This window comes from Crocodylus porosus, unplaced genomic scaffold (assembly GCF_001723895.1).
Source record: "Crocodylus porosus isolate Cpor-Errol unplaced genomic scaffold, CroPor_comp1, whole genome shotgun sequence".
Lineage (NCBI taxonomy): Eukaryota > Metazoa > Chordata > Crocodylia > Crocodylidae > Crocodylus > Crocodylus porosus.
Window position 1 is genome coordinate 264,874,899 of NW_017728886.1, and position 25,217 is coordinate 264,900,115.

Consider the following 25,217-nt stretch of genomic DNA (forward strand, 5'->3'; position numbering starts at 1 on the left):
GGTCGGGCGCAGGGAGGTGGGCGGCTCAACGCAGGAGCGCCCCCTACTGGCCCGCCACATCGGCAATCGGAGCCTGGCAGGTGGTCGGGCGCAGGGAGGTGGGCGGCTCAACGCAGGAGCGCCCCCTACTGGCCTGCCACAAGGGGTAGTTGGGATTCTATGTACATGTGTACACACAAATCCACGTGTACAGGTACAAGCATAAAAGATGGGTTTGCATTTGGCACAACAATATAAACAGAGAGTCACTAAAAGTCCACAGAAGGAAATCCAACACAATGCCCAAATTCATCTATCCATTTCTGACACGCAAGCAATTCTTTTGAGTTGAGCATGACTTGTGCCTATAACAAGAATTTGACCTGCTGGAAAAAAACAGCATGATTCATCACTGTATCAGCCCCAACTTGAAAAAAATAAGGTTATGACAAATCATCAAGCCAAAGAAAATGTGTGCATCAGACAGCAGTCGATACTCTATTTCTAACTCAACTCCCATTGCTTAGGGTACTGCTATTACTGGATATTCTATAATACATGGAAGGATGAGTTTTCCTAGAACGTTGAACTTTGGTGCTTTTCTAGGTTTATCTTAGGATCAGGAGTAAAGCTGTTAAGACTGACTATTTTTAAAGGATGTGCTGTAGCTCTTACAGAAGTTACAGGATTGCTGTGAGAATCAATGGGTGAAAAATCAATGGCACGTGATAAGCCTGAAGTCAGAGTGGTTCATGATTATGTTTCCTTTTTGCCTTAGTATCTGAGAAAGGAAGCTAAAGCAGTTTAGCATGGCCAGAATGCAAAGCAGCAAGATAACATGCCCATTTTTGACACACTGGTATTTTTTAAGTCATTAATTATCTCGATGCTTGGTGAGATCACTAGGTAAATATCACCTACTTGAACAGAGATTAATGAGTTCCTGAAGGCCAGAGATGTGGCTAGAATCAAAGTAACTCCAGATTTCCCATCTCCTTGCCCTGTCCAGTCACCTGATCATGCAGAAAGGTTGCAGTCCTATAAATGCTTTTATAATCCTAAGATTATTCAACTTTAGTGCAGTGGTGTTGATATCATTTATATTAATCAAATATTATGGCTCTTAAGTCACAGAAATGTTTTGTTTCATTAAATGATTAAGTATAATATCCCCAGGTAATTCTTAAATGGCAATAACAAAAACAAACTGTTTTACCAGATATAGGTGCAAATGCATAGAATCAAACTGTTTAGTCTTCAAAATTTTTCCCTGAAATAATTTTGTGGCTGAACAGCACATTCATTTTGAAGCCACCTGATAAAATGCATGCATCAGGAAGTCAAGCTTTTAAACCACCTTTTTCTCACCGAATTATTAAAATGGAACTGGGGAGCCTAAGGCCTACACAAGAAACTCTTTCAGACTGGAGTACAGGGCAGACTTTCATTTTTGAACAGGGGGCCACAAAACAGAGTATGCACTGTGCTTTGCCATCAGAAATGAAATTCCCATTAAATCTAACTGGTCCTTCATCCTGTGCTCTTACCATTGCTTGTGATTAGTGCTTGCTGTCCACAAGCATACACTTGCATGCCAAATCTGCGTGAGTTATGAAAAACAGCATTTTATTTTAGCTGTTCCGATACTGAAATTAACTCAGCTTGTGGTATCTTTTGCTGTTACCTGTGTTTCAACACTGAATCCATGCTCTGCTTTACTAGGGCACACAACTGAAAATACCAAATTTTTCTCTTTCAGGCAAATTAAATCCTATTTGCTTCACAGCAATGCTAAGATTATTAAATGAAATAAGCAACCTCCTTATGAAGAATAAATCTTCTTGAATATTTTTTTTCAAATGGCTTCAGTGAAGATGTAATTATTTTCTTTTGCAGAGGATACGTCCTCATAATTGGCACATGAGGGTGATACTGTAGTGAGGCAGCATAAGTTTTGAGTGACTAAGATACTGCTACTAAAAATGTAACTAATTCTATAGTAAAAACTGAAAAGTTAATCAAAAGATCAATGCAAGATAATGCTAAGTGCCTTCAATTTTTATAGACTACATTTATTTCTCAAAGACAGCAGATTCCTCTTTTGAGGAGGCCTTCCAAGTGCTTGGGCAGAGCGGCTATGGATTCTGTAAGTCTTGAGTGTTGGGACAAGTTGGTAGTGGGCACATTTGCCTAACTGGCTGGGGGGATAAGGGTTGAAAAATTTTCATCAACCATCTGGAAGATGGGTTCAAGTGCACTGTCAGCAAGTCTGCAGATGACACCAAGCTGGGAAGAGTAGTAGATATGCCTGGAGGGTAGGGCTAGGATTCAGAGTGACCTCGACAAATTGGAGGACTGGACCAAAAGAAATCTCATGAGGTTCAACAAGGACAAATGCGAAATCCTGAACTTAGTACGGAGCAATCCCATGCACTGGGACAGACTGGGGGCTGACTGGCTGGGCAGCAGCTCTGCAGAAAAGGCGCTGGGGGTAACCGGGGAGAATAAGCTGAATATGAGCCAGCAGTGTGCTCTTGTTGCAAAGAAGGCTACAGCACACTGGGCTGCATCCGTAGGAGCATTGTCAGCAGATCAAGGGCAGTGATTCTTCCCCTCTGTTCCACACTTGTGAGGCCACATCTGGAGTACTGTGTTCACTTTTGGGCCCCCCACTCCAGAAATGATGTGGACAATTTGGAGACAGTGCAGCGGAGGTCAATGAAAATGGTTAGAGGGCTGGGGCACCTGACTTGTGAGAGAGGCTGAGGGAACTGGGCTGATTTAATTTGGAGAAGAGAAGACTTGTGAGGGGATTTAATAACAGCCTTCAACTTACCTGACAGGTGGTTAAAAAAGAGGATGGAGCTGGGCTGTTCTCAGTGGTGGCAGATGACAGAACAAGGAACAACGGTCTCGACATGCAGTCAGGGAAGTTTAGGTTAGATATTAGGAAAAACTCTCACTAGGAGGGCAGTAAAGCACTGGAACAGGCTATCCAGAGACGCTGTGGAATCTCCATGCTTGAAAGTTTTTGAGACACCAGTAGACGAATCCCTGGCTGGGATGATGTAGTTGGGGCTGGTCCTGCTTTGAGCAGGGGGTTGGACTAGATGTGACCTCCCAAGGTCCCTTCCAGCCCTCCTTTTCTATGATTCTACTTGAAGGATATTGCAGTAGATCTGAATACATTTACTGCACATCTTTAAAAGTAGGCAAAGGTATACATCCATCACATATATATTTTCTTTCTGGATATAGATAATATTGTTAATTGTAAACTACCCCACTACAGTAACTATTCACGTACCAGCATCCTTTTCATATATATGTACACATGTATATATATGAGTTTATTTATCTATATGTATAAAACTAAAACAAAAAGAAAGCATTTTGTTTAAACCTGCACATCAGTAGTGAAGTCTGGATAATAACTACCAACAGATTTGCCTCTGATTAAGCTATCCAAATCCACACTAAAGGGAACTCCAAAAACAGATCTATTTTTTATTAACATGGCCATGCTTCACAGTCCCCCTACACCGTGTCTGTAAACAGCCTGGATTAGGAGACCTTCTGGCCATGGATTCTTTTACTAGGAACAATACCTGAAAGCTGACCAGATCTTGGCCCAAAGGATATAATGCATGGAATCTATTTCCCCTAAACATACTCCTATAAAGGGTAAATAAAGAGGCTCTATATCAGAGGGAACATATCTACAGAGGGAACAGGCAAGATGAAGCTCTATTAATTTCATTTTTGTGGTGAAGTTTGTGTAAAGTATAACTGACTGGATAAATTATTTTTTTTGGAAGTAGCATGCACTACTTAAAAGTCTACTTTGTGCTGTTCCAAAGCAAATTGCTGGCTGAGAAAAATTCCTCTAGACCCGACTAGACCATTTGAATAAAAATTAAAAAAAAAGACTTAAAGCAAAATAGCCTACAATATTTGACACAATTTTAGCAAACTCATGTATTACTTCTCTTCAAATAGCAAGATTTACCTATCTTGATACTAGACATATAGCAGCAGTGTGCTAACGGTGCATCAAGCAGAGTCTATATGGGAGATATTATCTGGAAATGATTTTTTTAAAGCAGTGGTGCTCAATCTTTTGGCCCCTTAGGCCGGATGAATGGCCCAGAGCCAGGCTGCAGGCTGAATCGGCCCTATGCGCAAGAACTGGGCCCTGGGTCCTGGCATGGCTCCCTCCCTGTCCTGTGTGCTGGGATTTAGTCCCCATTCTCTGGTGCCACTCATTCCTGCCCGCGTGCACCAGGATTGGTTTCCCAGCCCTGAGCACTGGGATCAGGCGCCTGATCCAGCACGCAGGGCCCAGGGCTCCCCAGGAGTCTGGAAATTTCTTAGCAGGGGAGTGGTGCTTCTTCTCAGCCACTGCCAAATTTCCAAAGCCAGGGGGAGCCCTGCACTCCTGTTTTAACGTAAAAAACAAGGGGATAAAAGTAGGGATTATCACACAAAATTCATCACCTCTTTGACTCCATAGAGACCAAAACCAAAAAGCAGTTCTGCACACCCAATCTGAGATACAGCTGGAAGTTAGGTATAATATAGCTACTTCCAGTAAACGTAACATGTTGTGAAGGGAAAGGATCTGTATTCACTACGCTATGCTAGGCAATGAAACAGTGCTGGTAGTACAGGGTATGCAGTCTAAACAGTCATGGTATACAAAAACTAGGAAAGGAAGCAACATGTCTATGGTCACAGTGCAGAGCAATGATACCGTCAGGAACAGGATTTGATTTTTCTCGATTCCTTGTTCAATACATATCAACTGGGTCATGTTGCTTTCAACTGTGGGATTTTGGAACCAGCCTGGGCCCACATTTATGTCCGAGTGAACCTTGTTTAAGGCATAAAACAAAAATGACAGGTGACTTTCCACATGGTCATTTTTTATCTTCATGCAATCTGCATCCCGGTACATGCTGGAACGGCAAGATACCATGGATCTTATTTTCACTAAGTCAGAACAACTACAGGAAGTGCCAGCTATTTCATGTAAAAAGCCAGAAACCTTGCAGAAACAGGCCAACTTTGTATACCCACAGGCTTCAGATAAGTGCATGAACTTGTGCATGTAGCCAGCCCAGATCATGCCAGTATTTGGCTTGTAGCCATCACTAATGTCTCTTTAGTTTGTCAGACAGATAATTTTGCAACTGCCCTTCTCAACTTAAGAGTGTTAAAACTACAAATGTGGCTGCCTAGCAAATTCTAATAGGGCTTCATCTTGTTACATCTCTGGCTCCTGTTTTGCTGCTATGGTTTTAACATTGGGAAACACTAAACAAAGACTAGCAAATGTCAATGAAAACAAGCAAAAGAATTCTGAATTTACGCTTCCCAGCTATTAGGGCATGGAAGAGGTTACAGCTGTCAGCAGGCTATAAAGGCCTTGTTTATTTGAAACCTTTGGCAGCAAGTCATTTAAATGTCATCAGAGAAAAGCCCTTATTCTGCAGCTCAGGATGGCATCATCCACAGCTGGTTTTGCACTGGATGCTGTCAGCTGCCAGCCGCTGCCGATGTCTAACTCTGGTATTAACTGAACATTATACACATCTGTTGCCTTCATTGTTCTGGGCTCTGCATCAGAGACGTATGTCAACACAAGTGCCATTTCTATGCGTCTACATGTAACATTACTTCAGCTGAAGGGAACTGATATGTTCGGGACCACGGGTGAGTCTAGAAGAAAGCTTCTCCTGACAAAAAATATGCTTAACCTACCACATAATTACATGCCAAACAATCTGTGCGTGTGACTAATTCAGTGCAAGGATGTTTGTGCCAAGCTCGATGGAGTAAATGTATTACAATGGCAAATTATTTTGGGTAGAGAAGTCAGAAAGTATTTCATAATCTTTCACGTCTCTATTCGAGGAAAGAGTAAACCCCACGCGATGAAGAGGGGGATAGCATGAATCATATCCTTATGGTGTCCTTGTTTCCAGTGCTTTAAAAACTCAGAATTAAAAATGTGCATCAGGAACAATGCCTCACTTGGGGAGGATTTTGAACACCAACAAAATAAAATAAAATAAAATAAAATGAAATAAAAGACAAAGAATTGGCTTGGCTTTTGCCATGGAGGACATTTGCTAGCTTGTATGACCACTACAGTGTTACCTGCCCTGAGACACTCACACTGAACCTGCCCTGAGATGCCTGTATCTGAATTAGTGTAATGGAGAAGGACAGAGGGTGTTATGAAGTACAAAGTTTACAACAACAAAGGTCCCAAAGTAGGTATGCTTACTACATTTTACATGCGTGTGTTATTTCAATAGCTATTAGACAAGTATTTTTTCACATTTTTATAACAAACAGTGAGAATTGAGTGAAATATCCAGCAATGCCAAGGATCTATCACACTATTACTGTGAGGAGGCTGTGCTGAGAGGTGATGGTGGTACAATCATACCAGGCGCCTCCGATTCCTTCAGAGCTGAAGAGGGTTGTGTAGCTAGGTTGTGAAGGACCCAAGGATCTCTGCTAATGTGGATTACGTGGATCTAGTGCCCCAAGCTCTACTCAGTGGTACAGAAGGGACAACAGCTGCTTATTCAAGCCCATGGGCTGTGGTATCAATTCCAGTGAGGCATTGCCCAAGCCCTGCAGTTTGATCTGCCTATGAATTCAATCTCCTTTCCCATGATTACTACACAAAGTGTCTACTGAGCTTTAGGCAGGAAGGGACACATTTCATCCTGAAGGAGGAAGCTCAACAGGCGTGGAGGTTATATACCCTTCTAAAAAAAATGGTAAAAGGAATGAGACACAATAGGCAAGTGGTAGTGCGCCTTTTCTTCCCCTGTTGCATATCATGATTGAGTATCAATTAAGAGAGCTCTGAGTTGCACAGCTTGTCTTGGTGAGAGCCCGTGCCCTGTCAAATTTAAAATACATTACAGTGAAGTTGTAAGCCTCCTTACAGTGAAGACTTCAACTCCGTTTCTATTTAAAGATCTATTTGGACCAGAAAATTGGTGTCTAATCTCTATGTCTACACAAACGATACAAATCTGCAGTCTGGTGCCAGAATATTCAAGTGCATTTCTGCTGAAAGGCTTCTTTACAGACAGGTACATAAATACTGCTAGGAAACACGCACATAAATCTCTGCACATCAAAACAAGGTATTCCCAGGCTTCGATTACATTCTGTTCTGAGAAAAATGCCCACTGTCCAATACAAACTAAGTACAAGTGCAACTCCATCCAAACAGTGAGAATGGGACATACCGGAGGAAATGAGAAGCTTTTTCTGTATTACTGTGAAATAATTAAAACACATTCATATGCATTACCTCACATGCCCTCCTTAGAAAAGTTTACACTAACTTCATTGACTTTTCAAAAGCTAAAATATAAATAGTAGTTCTTTGTGCTAAACAGCAAGACGAACCAAACCAAGTCAAGGAAAAGAAAGGAAGGAAAAAAGATGACAAGTTTGTATACTGTTTTCCCTTTTACTACAGCTGTTGTGTACTTTAACTTTTGTGGTAATCTGTAAATCATATAGTTAATTAAGAACCAATATAGTCTAGCATCTTTGTAAGCTACTGCAAAGTTTAGCAGAAACACTTAATTAGCCTTAATTTCAAGCTTTCTGACTTCATACGTTATGCTTTAAGACAAGGGTACTGCTACAGCCTGGTCAGTCTCATCAGCAACGATATGCAGAAGGACAGCCAAAAAACTTTTTCTGTCGTTCTTCTGAAATACCATTATGAAGGAAACGCAGCTACGTTCTTTGGAAAATCAGTAAGCAGCAGAGTAAGGAGTGTGCTACAGTCTAAGTGGAAGAAACTGCCCGGCTACTTACTATCCTTAGAAGCAAATGTATACTTCTCATGGCACATACCTGACACAGAGACAGTGTGTGACCGCACTCCTTGCTTCTCATTGTTGGCCAGCCTGTAAAACAGAGATTTGAAACGATGAATGCTGTACATTCTCCACACGCGCACGGACTGAACTCATTCTAATGGGCACCTACTGTAATTAGCAGGACCAATCCATTTTCTACAGTGACACATTTTCAGGGGGAGAAAACTAAAAGAGGAATCTACCATTTTAAGTCTACCTGGGGGAACAAGAGTGTTTGCTTTAAGAAGTTCATTATGACACAAGCAAAGGTCAGAAAAAAGTTTAATTTTACAATTAGCAGACAGGTTCTATTAATAAACTTTGAATCATCAGTTTACTTATCCAATCTAAATAGTAAATCCACTTGCATTAAAGATTGGGAACTTAAAACACTAGTTTAAGACTTAATCAAATAACTTATTTGGCAACTTGTGCCATAAGTGCCCTTTTCTGCTACACAATTTGTATCAGAAAGACAAAGCAATTACTGTAAGCAGTGTACTTAAAACAGAGTTATATGCTGGTTTATTCTGCAATTTGTTATATATTTCTTTGTGGCTGAGTGAATTTGGTTTCTGTCTAAAATGTGATTTAACTATGTACATCTGAGTAACTTCCATTTGATTTATTAAGTCAGTTAAAAAATGTGGCCAATTAAAGCTGCATTTATCTGACGGACAGACACATTTAAATAAGCTGTTTCAGTAAATAATTACATCTTCGCTTTAAAATGAAGAGAAAACAAAAAAATTGTGGACTTCTCATTTAAACAGTATGAAATACGATCTGCCAAAAGTAAGCCTTTCCAGATGCATGATGTTGCTGTCTAGAACTTTTGCACCACTGACCCAAACCCATCTGCAAATCAGACTACCAGCATGTACAGTACCTGTAGCACAAAGTGCTTTGTAGTTATCTGTTACCAACAGAAGAAAAGGAAGTTCCTCCTACAAGTTTTGATCACCACAACAATCTTAGCAGCTGAAAAACTGTTCAAATAAAACAAGTGCCTTTTGAAATTAATGTTTTATTTATACACGCTATCCGTTTAGGGCGAAAAGCATTATTTTGCCCGAGTAGATAACAGACTAATTACACTGAATAGTAACTACATAGTGGGTACATCTATACGCGCTCTTTACCATCAAGTTGACTAAGTAGCTCGGCAGTAAAGTGTCACTGTCTACATATGCACCGGTATTAAGGCGCAGTAAATTAATTAATTCTGCCGTTGTGGACAATACTACCCTACGGTGGAATAATTATGCGTGCTGAAATGTATGTGTAGACTGTGACAGAGGCTGGCTAGGGCACAAGGGTGCTAAAGTGTGGAGGCTGCCTGACACCTAGCCCCCTTGTGCCCCAGCCAATCCCTCTACTGCCCAATGCCACCACTCGCAGTCCAGGGCTGATTCCTGGGCCCCCTGCCAGCCCAGGGCGCCTCACCCTGGCTCAAAGTGCTGTAGTCCCAGGCACACGTGTACCTGGGAGCAGGTGACCACCTGAGTTTATTTTATCACTTTGCTCATGTAGATGCACCCAGTCTTGTTGATTTTACCCTCATCCTTCCATTCCTGCCCCTCCTTGTCATCTTGTTGCTTTCTTGTAACTAGGGCCAATCTTTTGGACAGGCATGCTGCAAATTAGCCCTGCACCCCACCTAAGTGCCACTCCAATTCCTGTCTGATCTTCTACTCTGTTGCTGCCTTACCTGATGCTCTGGTTTCTGCTCCCTGCCCTTCCTGTTGCTATGCTGCCCATCCTCTACATGTCATATGCCACACTCAGAGGTTGCCGTTGCCACTGATGGCATTTGTGCTGTAGGGTGGCCACCCCTGCTTTTCTGCATCACAAGGAAGCTACCTAGCTAGAGAGGGACTGCAGCAGCAGCTTAGAAGAAATAAGTATCAGCTGCCTTGAAGAGAGGAAACTGGCTGCTTGACACCTGGGCTAGCAAACAGTGTTCCATCTCCCACCCAGGCCCCCTTTATCTGCCAGTGTCAAGAGTCATTATGTCGACTTGAAACCAAGAGAAATGGGAGAACTGTAAGAAATGCTGTTTACTGGGTCCATCTAGCCCAATATCTTGCCCAGAGTGTGGATGCTAAGGTGGGAAGGTGAAGAGAGCATGTCCACTTCTACCCCCTTCACCTCTTTCACTGCAGCTTCCACCCTTCTGAGATTTAGGAACTTCTGATTCAGAGGCTACAACTCAATCTGCCATGTTCCTTGCCTACTAATGGATCTTTCTTTCACCCCAGTGCTGGGAAATAGAAGTCATGTCCCAAGGACTGGGAAGCTCATGGCCCAAGACACAGAGATGTAGCACAGTTGTTACTGAAGATTTCCTTTTGAGGCAACAGGTCAGCAACTGAATGCCTCCAAATCTGGCATATCTTGAGAGAGATGCTGCAAGCCTGGAACCCAGATATACATTACGGATGGGTTGCTGAGGCTCATCTAGCCTTCTGATCACTATTCTGTACTGTTCATCCACATAGACACTAATGATATTAACTCTCAGCAGATCAGGAGCGACGACAAGGGTCTGGGAAGGTGAAAGAGTCAGAGGCCCAGGATCATGCCTTGGCTGATGCTTCAAATTAAGGGTGAAGGGTCAGGATGGGAAAGCCTCCTCCTGGTAATGAGTGCATAGCAATATAAGGGGTGGTTTGGCTTCCTTGACCGTGGAATGGTATCATGTGAAGGAGACTTGTAGGCAGAGGTGAAGTTCATTGATGAACAATTGGGAAGAACCCCCTTTTAACCTAGGATATAAATTTACCCAGCAAGTAAGGAGGGTTTTAAATTAGAGAGGGAGAATATGGGAAATTGCAAGAGGGTCATGAGAAAGAAGGAAAACAGGGACAACTTATCAAATACCTTAAATGTCTAGACATTAATGTTAAGGCGTACTGGGAGAATAAACAGGAAGAATTAGAAATCTTAGCACACAAAAGAAACTATATGACTTAACTGGCATCAAGGAGACTTGATGATATAAACTGTAGGACTGGCATATCAGTATTGAAGAATGCAGCTTGCTTAGAAAGGATGTGTTGCACTGCATAGCAAGAATGCGTGATGTGTTGTTCCAAAAGTGATAAGGACGTGAGAGACAAACAGGTTAAAATCTGTTTGGAGATAAATGGGAAAAGAACAGTGCTAATATGTCCTTGTAGAGGCCTATATTATAGACCATCTAACTCAAGAGGACCTGACGGAGCTGGCCATTTCAGAAGAGTGAAACAAAAGAATCCAAAGGTCAGGAACTAGTGGTCATGGGTGACAGCTGGGGAGAAACCCCTCCCCACCACTGTCTGCAACAGTAGGACACAAGCAGACAAGTTGTTCAAATGTGCTAGGGACAACTTTGTTAACTCTGTTAAAATGAAAAATCTGTGTTTTTCTCAGGTAAAAGGGAAAATCTGCAGTTTTTTCCATTTTTCCGTAGGAAATGGAAAACCCGGATCCCTGGTTGTAACTTACTTCATGCTCTTTTTCATTCTGATTTTGTCTCTGTGATACATTCCGGTTTCTGTTTCTTATAAGATTCCTCTCGATTTTCAATTCATTAAAAGTAAAACAAAAACAAAATCCCTGAAGAAAAGGTTAATAGGTTCATAGACTGTAGAGTCAGAAGGGACCACAAAGGATCATCGTGTCCGACTCCAGCCCCAAGCAGGAAAGAGGACTGAGGTGAGGCTGGGGTCATTTGACCTCGGTCCTCTTTCCTGCCTGGGGCAGGGGCTTGTGATTTTTTAACAGAGAAAACCAGGATCTCTGGTTACAACTAACAAGGGGCACAAAAAGGCAAGAAATGCATATAAATATATTAGAAATGAGCCAAATGCAGGAATATATAAGTCCATTACATAATGAAAAAGTGGGCAGCCTTTTCATTATGTAATGAATTTTAGCCATCACATAGGCTAAAATTTCATGTTTTTTTGGCCTCAAAATTATGACCATATCCTTAAATTAATTAATAATAAGCAGAAAAGCGCTAGAAGCAGAGGTCAGAATAGGAGAGAATACATGTTAAACAATATTTAGTTAGGAGAGCTTGATGAAATTTATTCTAGTCAACTTAAAGACCTAGCTGAAACAATCTTTGAATCATTAGCAATTATCTTCTAGAACTTAAAGGGAAAACTCAGAGAAAGAGAAGGGAGTACCCATCTTTATAAAAAGTAAAAAAAATAAAAATAAAAATAAAAAAAAAATAAAAAGGAGGACCCAGACACTACAAACCAGTTAACCTAATTTCAAAAGCTTGATAACGGAATTAATTATTAAACAACCAATTTGTAAGCACCTACACTATAATATCGTAATTTAAAAAAGCAAAACAAAAAAACCCAGCCAACATGGATTTGTCAAAAACAAATCACATCAAACAAAACAAATCTTCTCATCTTTTAACTGCTCTGCTGAATGGGAAGAAACAGTGGAAGTGATGTGTGACACATCTTGACTTCAGTAGAGGTTTCGAAAAAGTGAAGTGCGACATCCTCACAACTCAGGAAATATAATTGACATGAAATAACTATTAAATGGATGAAGAAATGGTAAAAAAAACCTGTACTTAAAGAGTACTGTATTTACCCAAATCCAAGAGGACTTTGATGCTATACACAGAAAATTACTGGATGGTTGTCTGACATTCATCCCTCTCCCTCCCCTGCTGCCCCAACTATGGTGGGGAAAGGCAGTGGGTCAAGAAGCAAGGGGCCAAACCCCTGTACCTTGCTCCCCTGCCAGCTGTCCTTCCCCGGTGCCCACCCCTACCCCACTGCTTACGTTCTGCGGTAGGTCTGGTTCCAGCTCCAGGGCAGTCGGTGATGGCAGCCCTGGCTCTTGCTAAGCCAAGGCAGGCAGAAGTCTGTACTGCTCATCCACGGAGACACTAATGATACTAACCCTCAGCAGAGCGGAGTTTTGGGCCCAGACAGGTCAGGGCTGGAGCTGAAGGTAAGCAGTGAGGGAATGAGAGGGGAGGGGGCAAGCAGCAAGGGGTGCTGTCTTCCCTACACTCCCCCTGAGCCACATGCCCCCCTTATGGCAAGGTCTCTTCTGTGCACCCCCCACCCGCACCGCATGATCTCCCCTGCACTCTCTTGATGTGTGAGTTCCCTCCCCGCCACTGCACAAGCACCCCAAGCTAAGGCGGGCAACAACTCAGCTCTGGCTTTGGCCTTGGGGCCGGAGCTGATGCCAGAGGTGAATCACTGCTTGTCCTTGGCCCATTCTCAAATCAAAGACAAGGCTCCCCTCCACCCATTATGGGGGAAAAAACCCATCTTGGGTTCATGTAAATACAGCATTTATCAATAATTGATTGTCAAGTGGTGAGGCTATATCATGTGGGATTTTGTAGGAGTCTATTTTGGGTCCAGTTCTATTCATTTGTACATAACTCAGATGATGGAATAAACAATTCACTTATAAAGATGACATATGACACAAAGCTAGGAGTGTCTGCAAGCACTCTGGAGGACAGGATCAGAATTCCAAATAATTTTAGTTGAAAAAATGGTCAGAGTAGAATAAAATGAAATTCAGTAATGACAAGAAGCCATATTTAAGCAGGGAAAATCAGATGCATAAATAAAAAAACCTGATGCTGGTGCTAAAAAGGCAAGAACTGTTCTGGAATGTATTGGCAGTACTGTCATAGTTAATGCAGAGAAGGGAATTCTTGCACTCAGAGTACCTCAGAGACAGCACTATGCCCCATTTTTGGCATCTCACTTAGGAAGTCCACAGAAGAGCAGCCAGAATAAGTTTAGAACATGACCTATGAGGACAGGTTTAAAGATGATTATTTTTGTTTTTAGAAAGGAAAAAATACCGTATGGGAAAGAGGATAACAGTCTCCCAAATTTATAAATGTTATCATAAAGGGGCAGTGACCAACTGTTATAGTTGAGCAGGAAATAATTCATTTAAGTTGCAGAAATAAGAGATTTAGGTCAGGCTTCAGGAAAAAGAAAAAAAAACAAGCTTTCCAGTAGAAGGTAAGTTAAGCAGTAGAACAGGTCACCTAGGGATCTTATCCTGAAGTTGTTTGCCCCTCTCTGCATCTTTCCTGAATTAGCACAATACTGAAACATTTGGTTTTGGTGTGCTGCTTTCACACTTATTTTGGCATACTGCTAGTGAAACAACATAGATATTACTTACTGTGCACCCTGAATGTGGTTGGTGAATGGCAAAAAATGCTTCTGGTCCCGTGTGCTTACTTGGGAGAGAATGACCTAGTCCAGGGGCCAGCAGTCTACAGCCTATGGGCCAGAGCTGGCCCATGGCAGCATGTGGAATCAGCCTGGTGCATCCTCCTTCTCTGCCCTCTGCTGTATCACTGATCTCTGCATTCCCACAACTTCACAGCCCTCCCTGCTCTCTCACCCCACCCTCCGCCTCTCTCCCTGCCCCACAGCAGGTGCTGCTTATATCACAGCCAAACCTGGCTCTTCCTACTGCTGCTGGGGATGGGAGCTGGCAGTGTGCAGTGGAGGCTGCAGTAGGAAGCTTGGGCACTGTGGAGGGGCAATCAACAGCCTGCCACTAAATGGGTGCTGACCCCTGACCTACTTTATGGTATGATATGTTAATCTAGAAGTTGCCGGATTAGTATTTTCTCCGCACTACTGTTGGTGTGTTATGAAATACTCTTCTCTCAGGACAAAAATAAGCCTGCTTGGATCAAACGGGATGAGCGCTAGATATGCACGTTCCAGTAACACCTAGTTAGGAACTTCTAAGGACAGGTAGCACCAGGCCACACTGTGCGCCTTTGCTACAGTATGCTATTGTCATCATATTGACCAAGATAACTGACACAGAATGGTATTTGCTACAGATCCAAAGTCATGCTTAGAAAAGTATTAACTATGCCAATGGATATTTTTAAAATCTGAAGCAGGCAACAAGTGATTCCACATTTTTCTATTTATTAAATTATTTGTTCTGTTAGAATAGTTCCTAAAAGACCCAGTCAAGACTGTGTCTACTGTGCTAGGTACCATGTCTATGCAATGGAAGTGGTAATAACAGCTCCAAAGCATTTACAATATAAATAGAAAGGGCAGTCCACGGCTGAGGGAAAGGAAGCATTTTTTCCTGCATTTCACAGATGTGGAACAGAGGTACAGACAGACATATACACTATTACTACAGAGTAATTGACCTCTGATCTTACTCCGTAATAAAAAACGATCACACGACCAGCTCTCCCATGCTGGCTTTCCTCTGCAGGCACTACTACAGTGGTTGGCCGCTAGGTGGTGGGAGAGCCAGTCTGCACCCAGCAAAAGACTACCATGAGATTAAAATGATTAGGGGAGTGGAAACACACCTTCCCTGTAGCATCTTTACTACCTGGAAAAGCTACTTTAAATTTTTCAAGCATAATTTTATTCTGAATTAGGCAGAATTCCTATGAAATAAAAGTGGTGTCCACATTTAGACCACAAATCAGCATGATACTGAAATGCTTGACTTCAGCAGGGCTACACACACATACAAAGCCATGCCTGTACTTGTGATTCCTGATTTTGTATGTCACAACCCAGTGCATTACACAAAGAATTCTCCTTTTTCTCTGATCAAATCCTACCCAGGACATATAGCTTCTCAGATCTTACCTTGAATATCACTTGTATATTTAACAGCACCTGTCAGTCATTTAGATTGCATGGGCTCATTGGACTATACATCACTGTTATATTTTGTAAAACAACAATAAAAATGCAGCCATGCTATGAAAAAAATGAAGGTGTCATTCAAATAAATCTTTAAAAAAGTTAGAGAATTTAGGAGTTACTAACCTTTCATAAAATAATGTAGAGAGGCAAAACTTACTTTGGTATTGATGGTAAAGCTCTTTCACCTTCTGCATAAAGAGAAAAAGAAAGTTAGAATTTTCTTTACATGATACTAATGACACCCTTGACATACAACATACATAGGCTCAATTTACTGTTTCATCATATCACATACTGAATCAAAAGTTCATAGTGTATTCTTATCCATTAGCATAACATACAACATCATTCCTGTGATCTTGCTAATATGCCGTGTAGAACTTCTGGTCAAATCTCATCCATTTGGTAGACTGTTTTTGCTCCAGACCGTAAGCTTCTTTTTCATTATTTATAACATAATGTAATGTTCACAAATTATGGCAAAGAAGGACAGTAATATATAATTACTTACTATTAATACCATCAGTGAACACTTTGTAGAGACATTAAATAAACATATGCAGGTAAAGATATTATAAACATTCTGGACCATCCAAATCAGTAGACAAAACAGACTACATGAAGTGTAACCGTAAACTAACATGATATTCTGTACTGATTTAATATCTGGATTGTTCAAAATGACAGCATCTACTTGGTAGCTGAACTTGAAGCTAGTTTCCCACTGTAAGCTCCATGTCCATCTCCAACCCATTTGCGCCCCTACTATCTTCTTTCCCCAAACTGATCAACCCGCAAAGAATGCTAACTTTTCTGGCTATTACCATCAGCAAAACATTTGGTCCTGGAATCTCCACACTTGTTCTGTTGGACTTAAGAAAAATTTCGCTACGGGTTTTCACAAGAGATCAGGAGGGAAACTACAGGATATTTTAACAACACGCCAAAACTCTCCCTGATACTCCATATTAAAGTAGATAATGAAGGAGATAACTAAGACACCACTGAAATAGGGCTATAAGAAGTTAGCAGCACACCAAGTAAAGGACCCCATGGGGAAATGAAAACATTTTAGACTCTGGAAGCAGAGAGGAAATGGAAAAATCCATGGCTACATATTGTTAACAAAATATTTGGTGAGCTGAGGACTGTTTTTCCTAGGCTGAAGCAAGCTTAAACTATCTGTTCCTTGACTGACTTCTTGAACATTTTTCAGGAAAGCAGGTGAATGACCTGTACACAGGTTGCCTTCTAAAACTGCAGGATGCATCATTCGCCTCCCATTCCCGCACAGACATGTTCATCTCATGTTTGGCTCTGGGCACACCAGCAGGGAGGGCTGTTCTGATGAATCCAGCAGACTTTTAAATCACAGATGCAGCTAGCAGCACTTATTTGTAAGGCTGTGAAACATCTCCAGCCTTAAAAGCCTATTTTCATTTCACCTTGTAACTTTGCCAGAGGTTAACGGCGTGAATGGGAATTTCCCATGATGGGTCTCATCTTATCTAGAACTCTTTTTTTGGGGAAAACTGTAGCTAAAACAATTCAGACATCTGTTAGAGCAAGACCTAGGAAAAATGTTTCCTTTCAGTGTTCAGAAACTCTTCTGGTGATGTTTTCTTTGGAAAGCTCAGGTTCCCCAATCTTTGGACCAGGGACTTGAAATCTGGCTGGCACTGGCCTTTGCGGGCAGGATGCGCCTTTTGCTGTCTCCATGAAAATCTCCCCAGGTTACAGACCTCTGACAAATCATAGTTTGCACATGCACGGTAGAAGATGCTGGAATTTAGCAGCTAAACCCTCTGAAAAGTGCATGCTGAAGCCTCTAGAAGCTTTCCGCACTAGCCAAATTATGCTTGCACCGTCCTCAGAGCCAGTAAACATGCTTTGTTCCTTCTCAGCTCTTTTGTGCAACAGGCTGCACATGCTCCATCCCAAGAGAGCACCAAGCATGCGCCATCCCATTACAGCTGCTGTGTGATAGACCATGCATGCACCATTCCCACAGAACAACAGAGCATGCTCCGCTGTCTCGCAGCTTTGACATGTGACTGACTGTGCATGCACCCTCCCCAGAGCGCGGCTGAGCATGTTCCTTCCAGGCCAGGCCCACAGCAGCAAAGCCCAACTTTCCCTGTAATAGCTGGTCCTAGCAGCTCTGGGTTAGTGTGTGCTGGGCACTGGAACTGAGAAAAAAGTACACAGGGAAAAAAAAAAAATAAAGATTCCCACTGGCATCTTCAGTAGCAGAACTAGGAGGTAGGGAGAGCAATCAGGCCCCTGTGGAGAGGTGCAAAAAAAGTTGCAACCACCGTGACAGCTTACTGACACACTGTAATTTGCACTGATGCAGCTGGCAGTGCCCCAGCATCACACGATTACCCAAGACGTGGATCTGCCAGGCTACCTTGGCAGTAAAGGAGAAAGGAGTTTAATGCAGATGCAGGCAGGACAGGAGCCAGAGCCCACAGAGCTGTAACAGAAGCTCTAGGAGCTGGGGAGTTGAGTGTGTGTGTGGGGGGAAGAAAAAGAGACATGGACTGGGGACTGGCAACCACTTGAAACAGGAAGTGCAGAGTATAAACAGGAGTCTAGGAACAGCTAGGAAAAAGACTGGCACAAGAAGCTGGATGAAGGAGATCATATGGGATGGATGGGAGGTGAGACTGGGAGACAGATGAGAGAGAAGGACTGAACTGGACGGGCAAGAAAATTTGGAAAGGATCTAGAGAGGTTAAGCAGAAGGACTGGTAATAAATAATTGGGCAAACAGATGGGGAGCAAGAGAGGGGAAGGAACCAGGGCGGAGATTCTGGAGAGTCGACACGCAGACTCGCTGGCATGACGACTTGGGAACGAGGTCAGAACCTGCAGAATGGAGTTGGGGATAAGGGGTCAGCAGGGGGTCCCAAGATGACTGAAACAAAATTGGGTTTAAGGGGAATCAGGCAAAAGGGGAATGCGTAGGATCGTGCCTAGAAGAGACTGTGCCTACTACAGCACAATCCCTTCCAGAATAAGACCCCACATCCCCAAACCACAGCAATTCTCGACTGCAGCACATACATGTGAAATCCCCTGGCTCTACTCTACTTACTGCTATCAATTACTGCTGCGGTTGATCTGGCACTAGATGCTGGTAAACCATATGGGGGGGAAGGGAGGATCAATATGATGCCATGGAGAAATTGGTTTTTCATCTTGCTTTTTTTTTTTTTTAAATGAAATCACAGATAGAATTGATATCAGAAGAAAACTATTCAGACTGAAAAGTCACAGGGAAATTAGAAACTGATAGATTTAAGCTTGCTGGGCTCAATGAATGAGCAGCCCTTCAGAATTTCGTCACTTTGTTCAATGAGTGTCTCATGCCCTTTTCACTGTGCACTTTTCAAACTTGACACTGGAGACAAAATTATTAGTTTCCTTCTGGCGTTTTTAATGGTGTATGCCACCAGAGCATCTCTGCTTCACAGACATGAATGGATTGATTTTTACAATGTCTCCATGATGTAACACTTCAGAAGTTTAAACCACAGCTCCCCTTGGCTTTGGCTGCAGCTGTAAATACTCAGCAGTTCTGCAAATGCAACTCAGAATTTCAATCCGGGCACACACCAAATGAGGACATCAGCAGAAAAGAGCCCAGTTTCAGCCATTTGCCTAGCATCATGCAGAAACTTTTATAGAAAAGAGAGACAGGGCTAATAGGCAATGAACGGACTGAGGCAAAAGGACTGGAAGCGGCTCTGCCTGGTTTTGGAATGAGGGTGTTGGGATCTGCAGGAGAAGGCAGGGTACAGGGGAGGGAAAGCATATTGGCAGGATATGAAGGAACTGAGCATCTTGTAGAAGGATGAAAGGCACTGCTGGTGAGGGACAGGGAAAGGCAAAAGACTCTTGGCCATATTAAACATTTTCTAGACATCTGAAACTAAGTATTTAAAGTTTTCAGTGCAGATAAAAACCCATCTCTCCCCATGTTTTTCCCTCTACTGCCCTCTATCCCCAAAAAAACACTCCCAGGCACAATTTTCACCCCACTCAAAGTCTGGAGGATGGGAGCTTTGCTTTGATAAAAATCTGTCAGAGATGCCCCCCCCAACCTTTTTTTTAGAACAATGCTCCCATTTGTGAACTCTAAAGAGCGATGGCAATAAAACAAACCCTCATCTGTCGTTAGTAGCAGAGCAATGCACTACATGCATTGAACAGAACTTGTTCCCTTACCCTCTGTGTTGGCAGGGCTGGGAGAGCAGTGGAGAATGCATGCTCAGCCCTGGGGAAAAGGAAGGAGCACACAGTACCACTCTTAAGCAACTCTCTGATTTATGCATGAATTAGCCCTGACTGGCTGTGCAAACACTGCCCACCCCTTCATTGCTGGAGAATCACCACAAAGAGGGGATGTTGAGAGTTGAAAATAAAGAGGAAAAGGAGAAATGTGAATGTATACACTCCCAAACTTGCACATTCTGCAGTATCATTAATAACACCGCTCCTTTTACACACAGTAAGTTGGATGCTGTTACTGTGTGCTACTGCACAGTAAGTTGGATGCTATTTTACTGTTCTGACAGGAGAATTAAAATAATTCAATAAGCGGCTGACAATTAAACCTTTCATATGAAAAGAATCATAAACAAATACAGGGATAACCTTGCAACCTATTTAATTTTGATTTAAACTATTTTAGATTCATTTTGATTTGACTCTTATCCCTGCAAGTATGGATTCAAAGGGAAAGAACATTTGAGTTTAAAGATCAATTTGGCAGTACAGCATAACCAGACATTAGGGTGGCCATCATAGAGGACATTCTGGTTTTCTGCTACTCTGTCCTCTGTTGATACGAAACCCAGTGCCTAAAGGCGTCGGGTTTCATATCAGTCTAGGACAGAGGACAACTGGACTGCCCTCTATGATGGCCATCCTACTAGACACACATATTTCACCTGCTCAAATATTCCTATAGAGCATTTCAAAGAGAGTCTGGCAATTTTCACGGATCAACAAACTGCTAAAAATTTGCTCAAATTGATTTAATAATTAAAAAACCATCTGACTACAATTATTTAACTTAAAAAATAGGCTACAATTTAGCTGCAGTTTTCAAGTCACTTTATTTATATTCTTATTTCATAATTATGGGAATACAGATACTATGACTAATAGGTAAGCCTCATTTTACAACTGTTTTGCGAAAGGATAGTTTAGGGAAAGCATTCCTTAGCTCAGATCCAGAAATCCAAAGGCCCCCCCCGAAAAGGATAGAATATATGATTCTATGAAACTATCTGCGAAAGGATACAACAACTGAATGGAAGAACACAAATTAACATTCAGGCTTTAAACCTTACTGACTGTGCTCTCACAAATTTACAGCAGCTGGATAATTTGCAGATAGTGAGACTGATAATACCCCAAAGACCAGGCTTCCTTTAGTAACCCAGAGTGATAATTTGGAAGGAGCCTCGCCATAATGAGCTACTAGGGAAAAAAAGTTCAAAAGAGAGAGTGAGGGAAAGAAAAAAAATCTATTCATTTGGCGCAAGAGCTGCAAAAATTTACTTCTGGTATAACGTATAATCAAAGCTTGTTTCAGGAGGGGGGCCTTTGGATTTCTGGTTCTGAGCTGAGGAATGCTTTCCCTAAAGAAAGCTTTAATTAATATTTGATTAGCTGAATATTGCTATGAGATTAAAAGAAAAAAACATGAAAGAAGAAAACTGTTGCTTTTAAATGACCAGCAAATGGCTTAAGTCAGTTTGCATCAGTGAAGTCATGCTTTTCTGAACCAAGTTGTCAAAGATACATTTCATTTGAGAGAGTCTTTGTGTGTGTACCAAGGAAAAACGTTCCTGCCTTAAGTGAAGCACTGTAAGAAGAATATTCTTTTACCTGAATCACTGAACATTTATTTAGCTAAAGGGTACCCAGAAGTATAACACAGATCAATACATTTTATAATCATTGCACATCTTTCAAAAGTAAATCTTTGTAGCAAAATATGTCGTTAAAAACAACAGCCATTTCAGGAAGAAAAATGGTCTGTAATATCTCTCTTTTTGTGCTGTAGGAACAACTAAGGAATGGCGTGGTGTGAGCTGCCCTTGCACGACCAAATTCCAACTAAGACTGGCTTTAAACATTTTGATGCTTTAAACTCAGTGAGGATAAGATCAAAAGGAGCATTTTTGCTGGAACATAACCTAAATGAGATTATTCTGGGCCAGTAAGTTATTTCATTTGGATTCAAGCTTAAGACAATGGGACCACCACAGAAGAAGACAGACATGCAAGAAACAGTCAAGGTGCTGGACGCTGCTTAGTGGGCTGTAAGACCAGTGCCTCAGGTTAACGATTAAAAACTGCTGTATTGCTACACATGCTGCCTTTGTTGAGAAGGCAGAACTAAGGCTTTGCCCACTTGGGGGTCACTGAAGTGCCCCGGAACTCTGTCTTTTGCAAGAGTCTACTAATTTATGAGATGACTTGCAAGAGTGCTCTTAGCTCGCATTTCCTGGCCTAATTCTAGTTTGGGTAATTATGTTCTACCAATTATGTGCCAGTTACTGTACACACTTCTAGAATCTAATCCTATAAAGTTTACCGTCTAGAAAACAAGATCTAACAGGTGGATGACAAACAGTTGGGTCAGGCTGGAAGAGAGAAGAAGCTGGGCAGGACATGGGGTCAAAAGAAATAACTGGATGCATACAATTTTAAGCCAATCCGGGGCAATAAATCACACCACCTTCCCTGGCCAGTTGTTTAAAAATTGCAAAATTACTGTAGGTACTTTGAAGGAGATGAGATTTGAGGTGGGACTTAGAGGATAAAGCAGCTATTTTATGGATTCCGGCTGTGATATTTTTCCTTTGCTTTGATGATAGCACTGGAGAAAGCATAGGGAGTCTGCGGCAGAGTCAAAGCCAGAGCTGAGAACCTGTAGATCAGAGGGATGGGGCAGAGCTCAATGGTGACTGACATTAAAGGCATGACAAGGAACTTGCGCTTAATACAGTCTTGGCAAGCTGAAAAAGCTGAAGTCTTTGGTGGAAATGGCAGGACTTGGAAACAGCGTGGACGTGGATGTCTAAAGAGATGGCCGGAGCAAAGGGTGATGCCCAGACCACGGGCCTGAGCGACACTGCATGGCTATGGTGTTTGTGACAATGGAACCAGGGGAGAGGAAAAGGCTCAAGTACAGAAAGGATCAAGAGCTTAGTATTGGCCATGTTGAGTATAACTTGTTGAATGATAACCTGGACTGGTTACTGCGTGATCTGAAAGGGAAACTTCTGGAACTCAGTGTGGGAAACGTTAAGAGATCTGAAATTGTGATGTTCAGGGAAGGAAGGAACTGTGAATGCTGCTTGACAAGAGGATTAAGGAGAAAAGGAAATCTGTCAGGGAATGCTCAAGTGAGCCACTGCTATCAGTACCGGAAGAGATGTGACCCTCCAGGCATGGGTGGAGGCTGGGCCCTTTTCTGTGGTGGGAAGCGGGAGGGATTCTCAAGGAAGCAGCTGCTTGTCTTGAGGCAAAGGCTGCTTGCAAACATTTAACTCAGAGCAGACATTCAGGTTTAAGAATAATGTTATCCATCTGCACAATGTATAAGTAATGTTGAACTGCCCAAACAGGAACCAAATAGTCACATCCCTCAAGACAGAATGACCAAATGTCCTTTCTTCAGGGGACAAAAGGGGAGAGTTTGGGCAGGTGTCAGAACTGTGCATCAGCAGGATGCCACTACATGGACTGCTGAAGGACCCACACTGTGTCTGTGTCAACCCCATGGCGTCATCTGAACAACAGTAGAGAGCAAAGTGGATGCAAAAGGTAGAGAAATGTAAGTGAAAGGAGACTCAATCTGCAACTTCTAGAGCCATTTCTTATAATGAAACCCATGGAAAAGATTTGCACTGATTTCATTTTCATACAGACAGAATCCTTTTGACCAAAAGCTGAAGTAGCAGACAGGATCCCTGAACTGCCAGAGAAGTGGGTTCAAATGGCAGGCTGAGTAATGATGACACCAGCAAGTGCAATCGTTTTCAGCATCTTTCTGTGTCAGTAGAGGATGCCACTTACCAAAACTGGAAATCCTGCCAGGTAAATGTATTCAAGATCCGGACAGCTAGAGTACAAGCCTCCGTAATATAATCTTTAAGAGACTTTGCCTATTTTTTTAATAACAAATTCACTCTTAAAAACATTTTTCGATTTCTAGACAGTGACTAAAACTCACTAAGGCACATGCTGAGCTAGTGGTATATACTCCAAACAGATGTTGCTGTTTTCAGCTCCCTGTTTTCTTGCAAGATGACTGACTTTCATTTTCTAGCAAAACATTAACAAATACTTGTTTTGCTTCAATAATATTTTGTGAGCCACAGATCAAGTCTAGCAAATGAAAATAAGAAGTCTGGGATGCGTGGGAGGAAGGACGTAATTATTTTTTTATGCACCATGAATCAGAATCCCACCCAAATACATTCAAACTGGCCTAATGCTATTTAATTCAGGACTCAGAATCTGAAGTAACAGTTCCTTTTTAGAAGCATCTTTAATCACCATTTTGTTTCTACCATTTGTAGAGTTATCTTTAAATCAGTGTAAAGCTTTGACTACAGGTACCCTACCTACACTACCCATCATTAATCTTGTATAGAAAGACCTCAATTACCAATTTTTCTAACAACTAAATTCTCCCATATTTCCTGCTACAAAGACAGCAGCCCCCTTCAAGTCAGACTTTGTTGCATCTGATGCCTTCACTTTTGTTTTGAAATAACACATAGAGAAATCTGACTTTCACAAGTGTTCTTCAGAATGAAATGCCACCTTACCTTTTTGGGTCCTGATAATAAATGACTGTGTGGCCCCGTTCACCAGGCGGCAATATCCATCTATCAAGTCAGCCATATTCTCTGCAATGGTTAAGGATGGTGCTGTCACTGTCAGAGGCTAGAAGAAAAAAAAACAAGACACCAACACAGAGGCATTATTGTGGTCACAAACACTGAGCAGAACAGCTGAATCATTGCATCACAGCTTCGTATGTACTTGAAAACAGTAAACAGAAAGACGTGGTGATGAGCACATTAAATTAATCAGGTTAGTTAGTGATTATACGTGCGCTCTGGTAGCACCCACAATACAGGAGGTGCCATCCACATGCACGGGGGAGATGAAAGTATTACTATAATAAATATTTCTGCAGAGATTTGGTGGTGTTAGTCTGACAGTTTCCCTTGTTGCAAACTTAAAGAACAAGGACAGGAGGTACAGCAGATAACAGGATTTTACTAGGGCTGTCAAACAGTTGAAAAAATTAATTATAATTGAGATTACTGCCCGTCCCCCTATGTGGCAGCGCACTGTTTGTGCTTGCCACTTTAAGGGCTTGAAGACAGCAGCCGGCAGGTGCCTGATTAGGGCAGCCATTTTGGATGCAGGGTTGCCCAAATAAACAGGGTATTTTGCTGCTGGAGGCCAGGCTACAACATTGCCTGGCTGCAGGGCTGCTGGTATCACCTGGAGGTAAGGGAGGAGCTGTAGGGGATGGTCAGAAGGCTCCTGGTCCTGGGCATGACCTAAAACTGCATCCTGC

General features: G+C 42.1%; 1 protein-coding gene across 10 annotated transcripts in view; it reads right to left on the reverse strand.

The window, feature by feature from the left end:
* PTK2 (protein tyrosine kinase 2) overlaps nucleotides 1-25,217 on the reverse strand; it is a 352,211-nt gene that overhangs the window by 95,653 nt on the left and 231,341 nt on the right. For all 10 annotated transcript variants that reach the window (XM_019553184.1, XM_019553237.1, XM_019553254.1 and 7 more), the window contains 3 exons: nucleotides 24,454-24,571; nucleotides 15,750-15,780; nucleotides 7,879-7,931 (listed from right to left, as the gene is read on the reverse strand). In XM_019553184.1, the coding sequence (XP_019408729.1) occupies nucleotides 7,879-7,931; nucleotides 15,750-15,780; nucleotides 24,454-24,571 (202 nt within the window). The remainder of the gene's footprint in view (nucleotides 1-7,878; nucleotides 7,932-15,749; nucleotides 15,781-24,453; nucleotides 24,572-25,217) is intronic.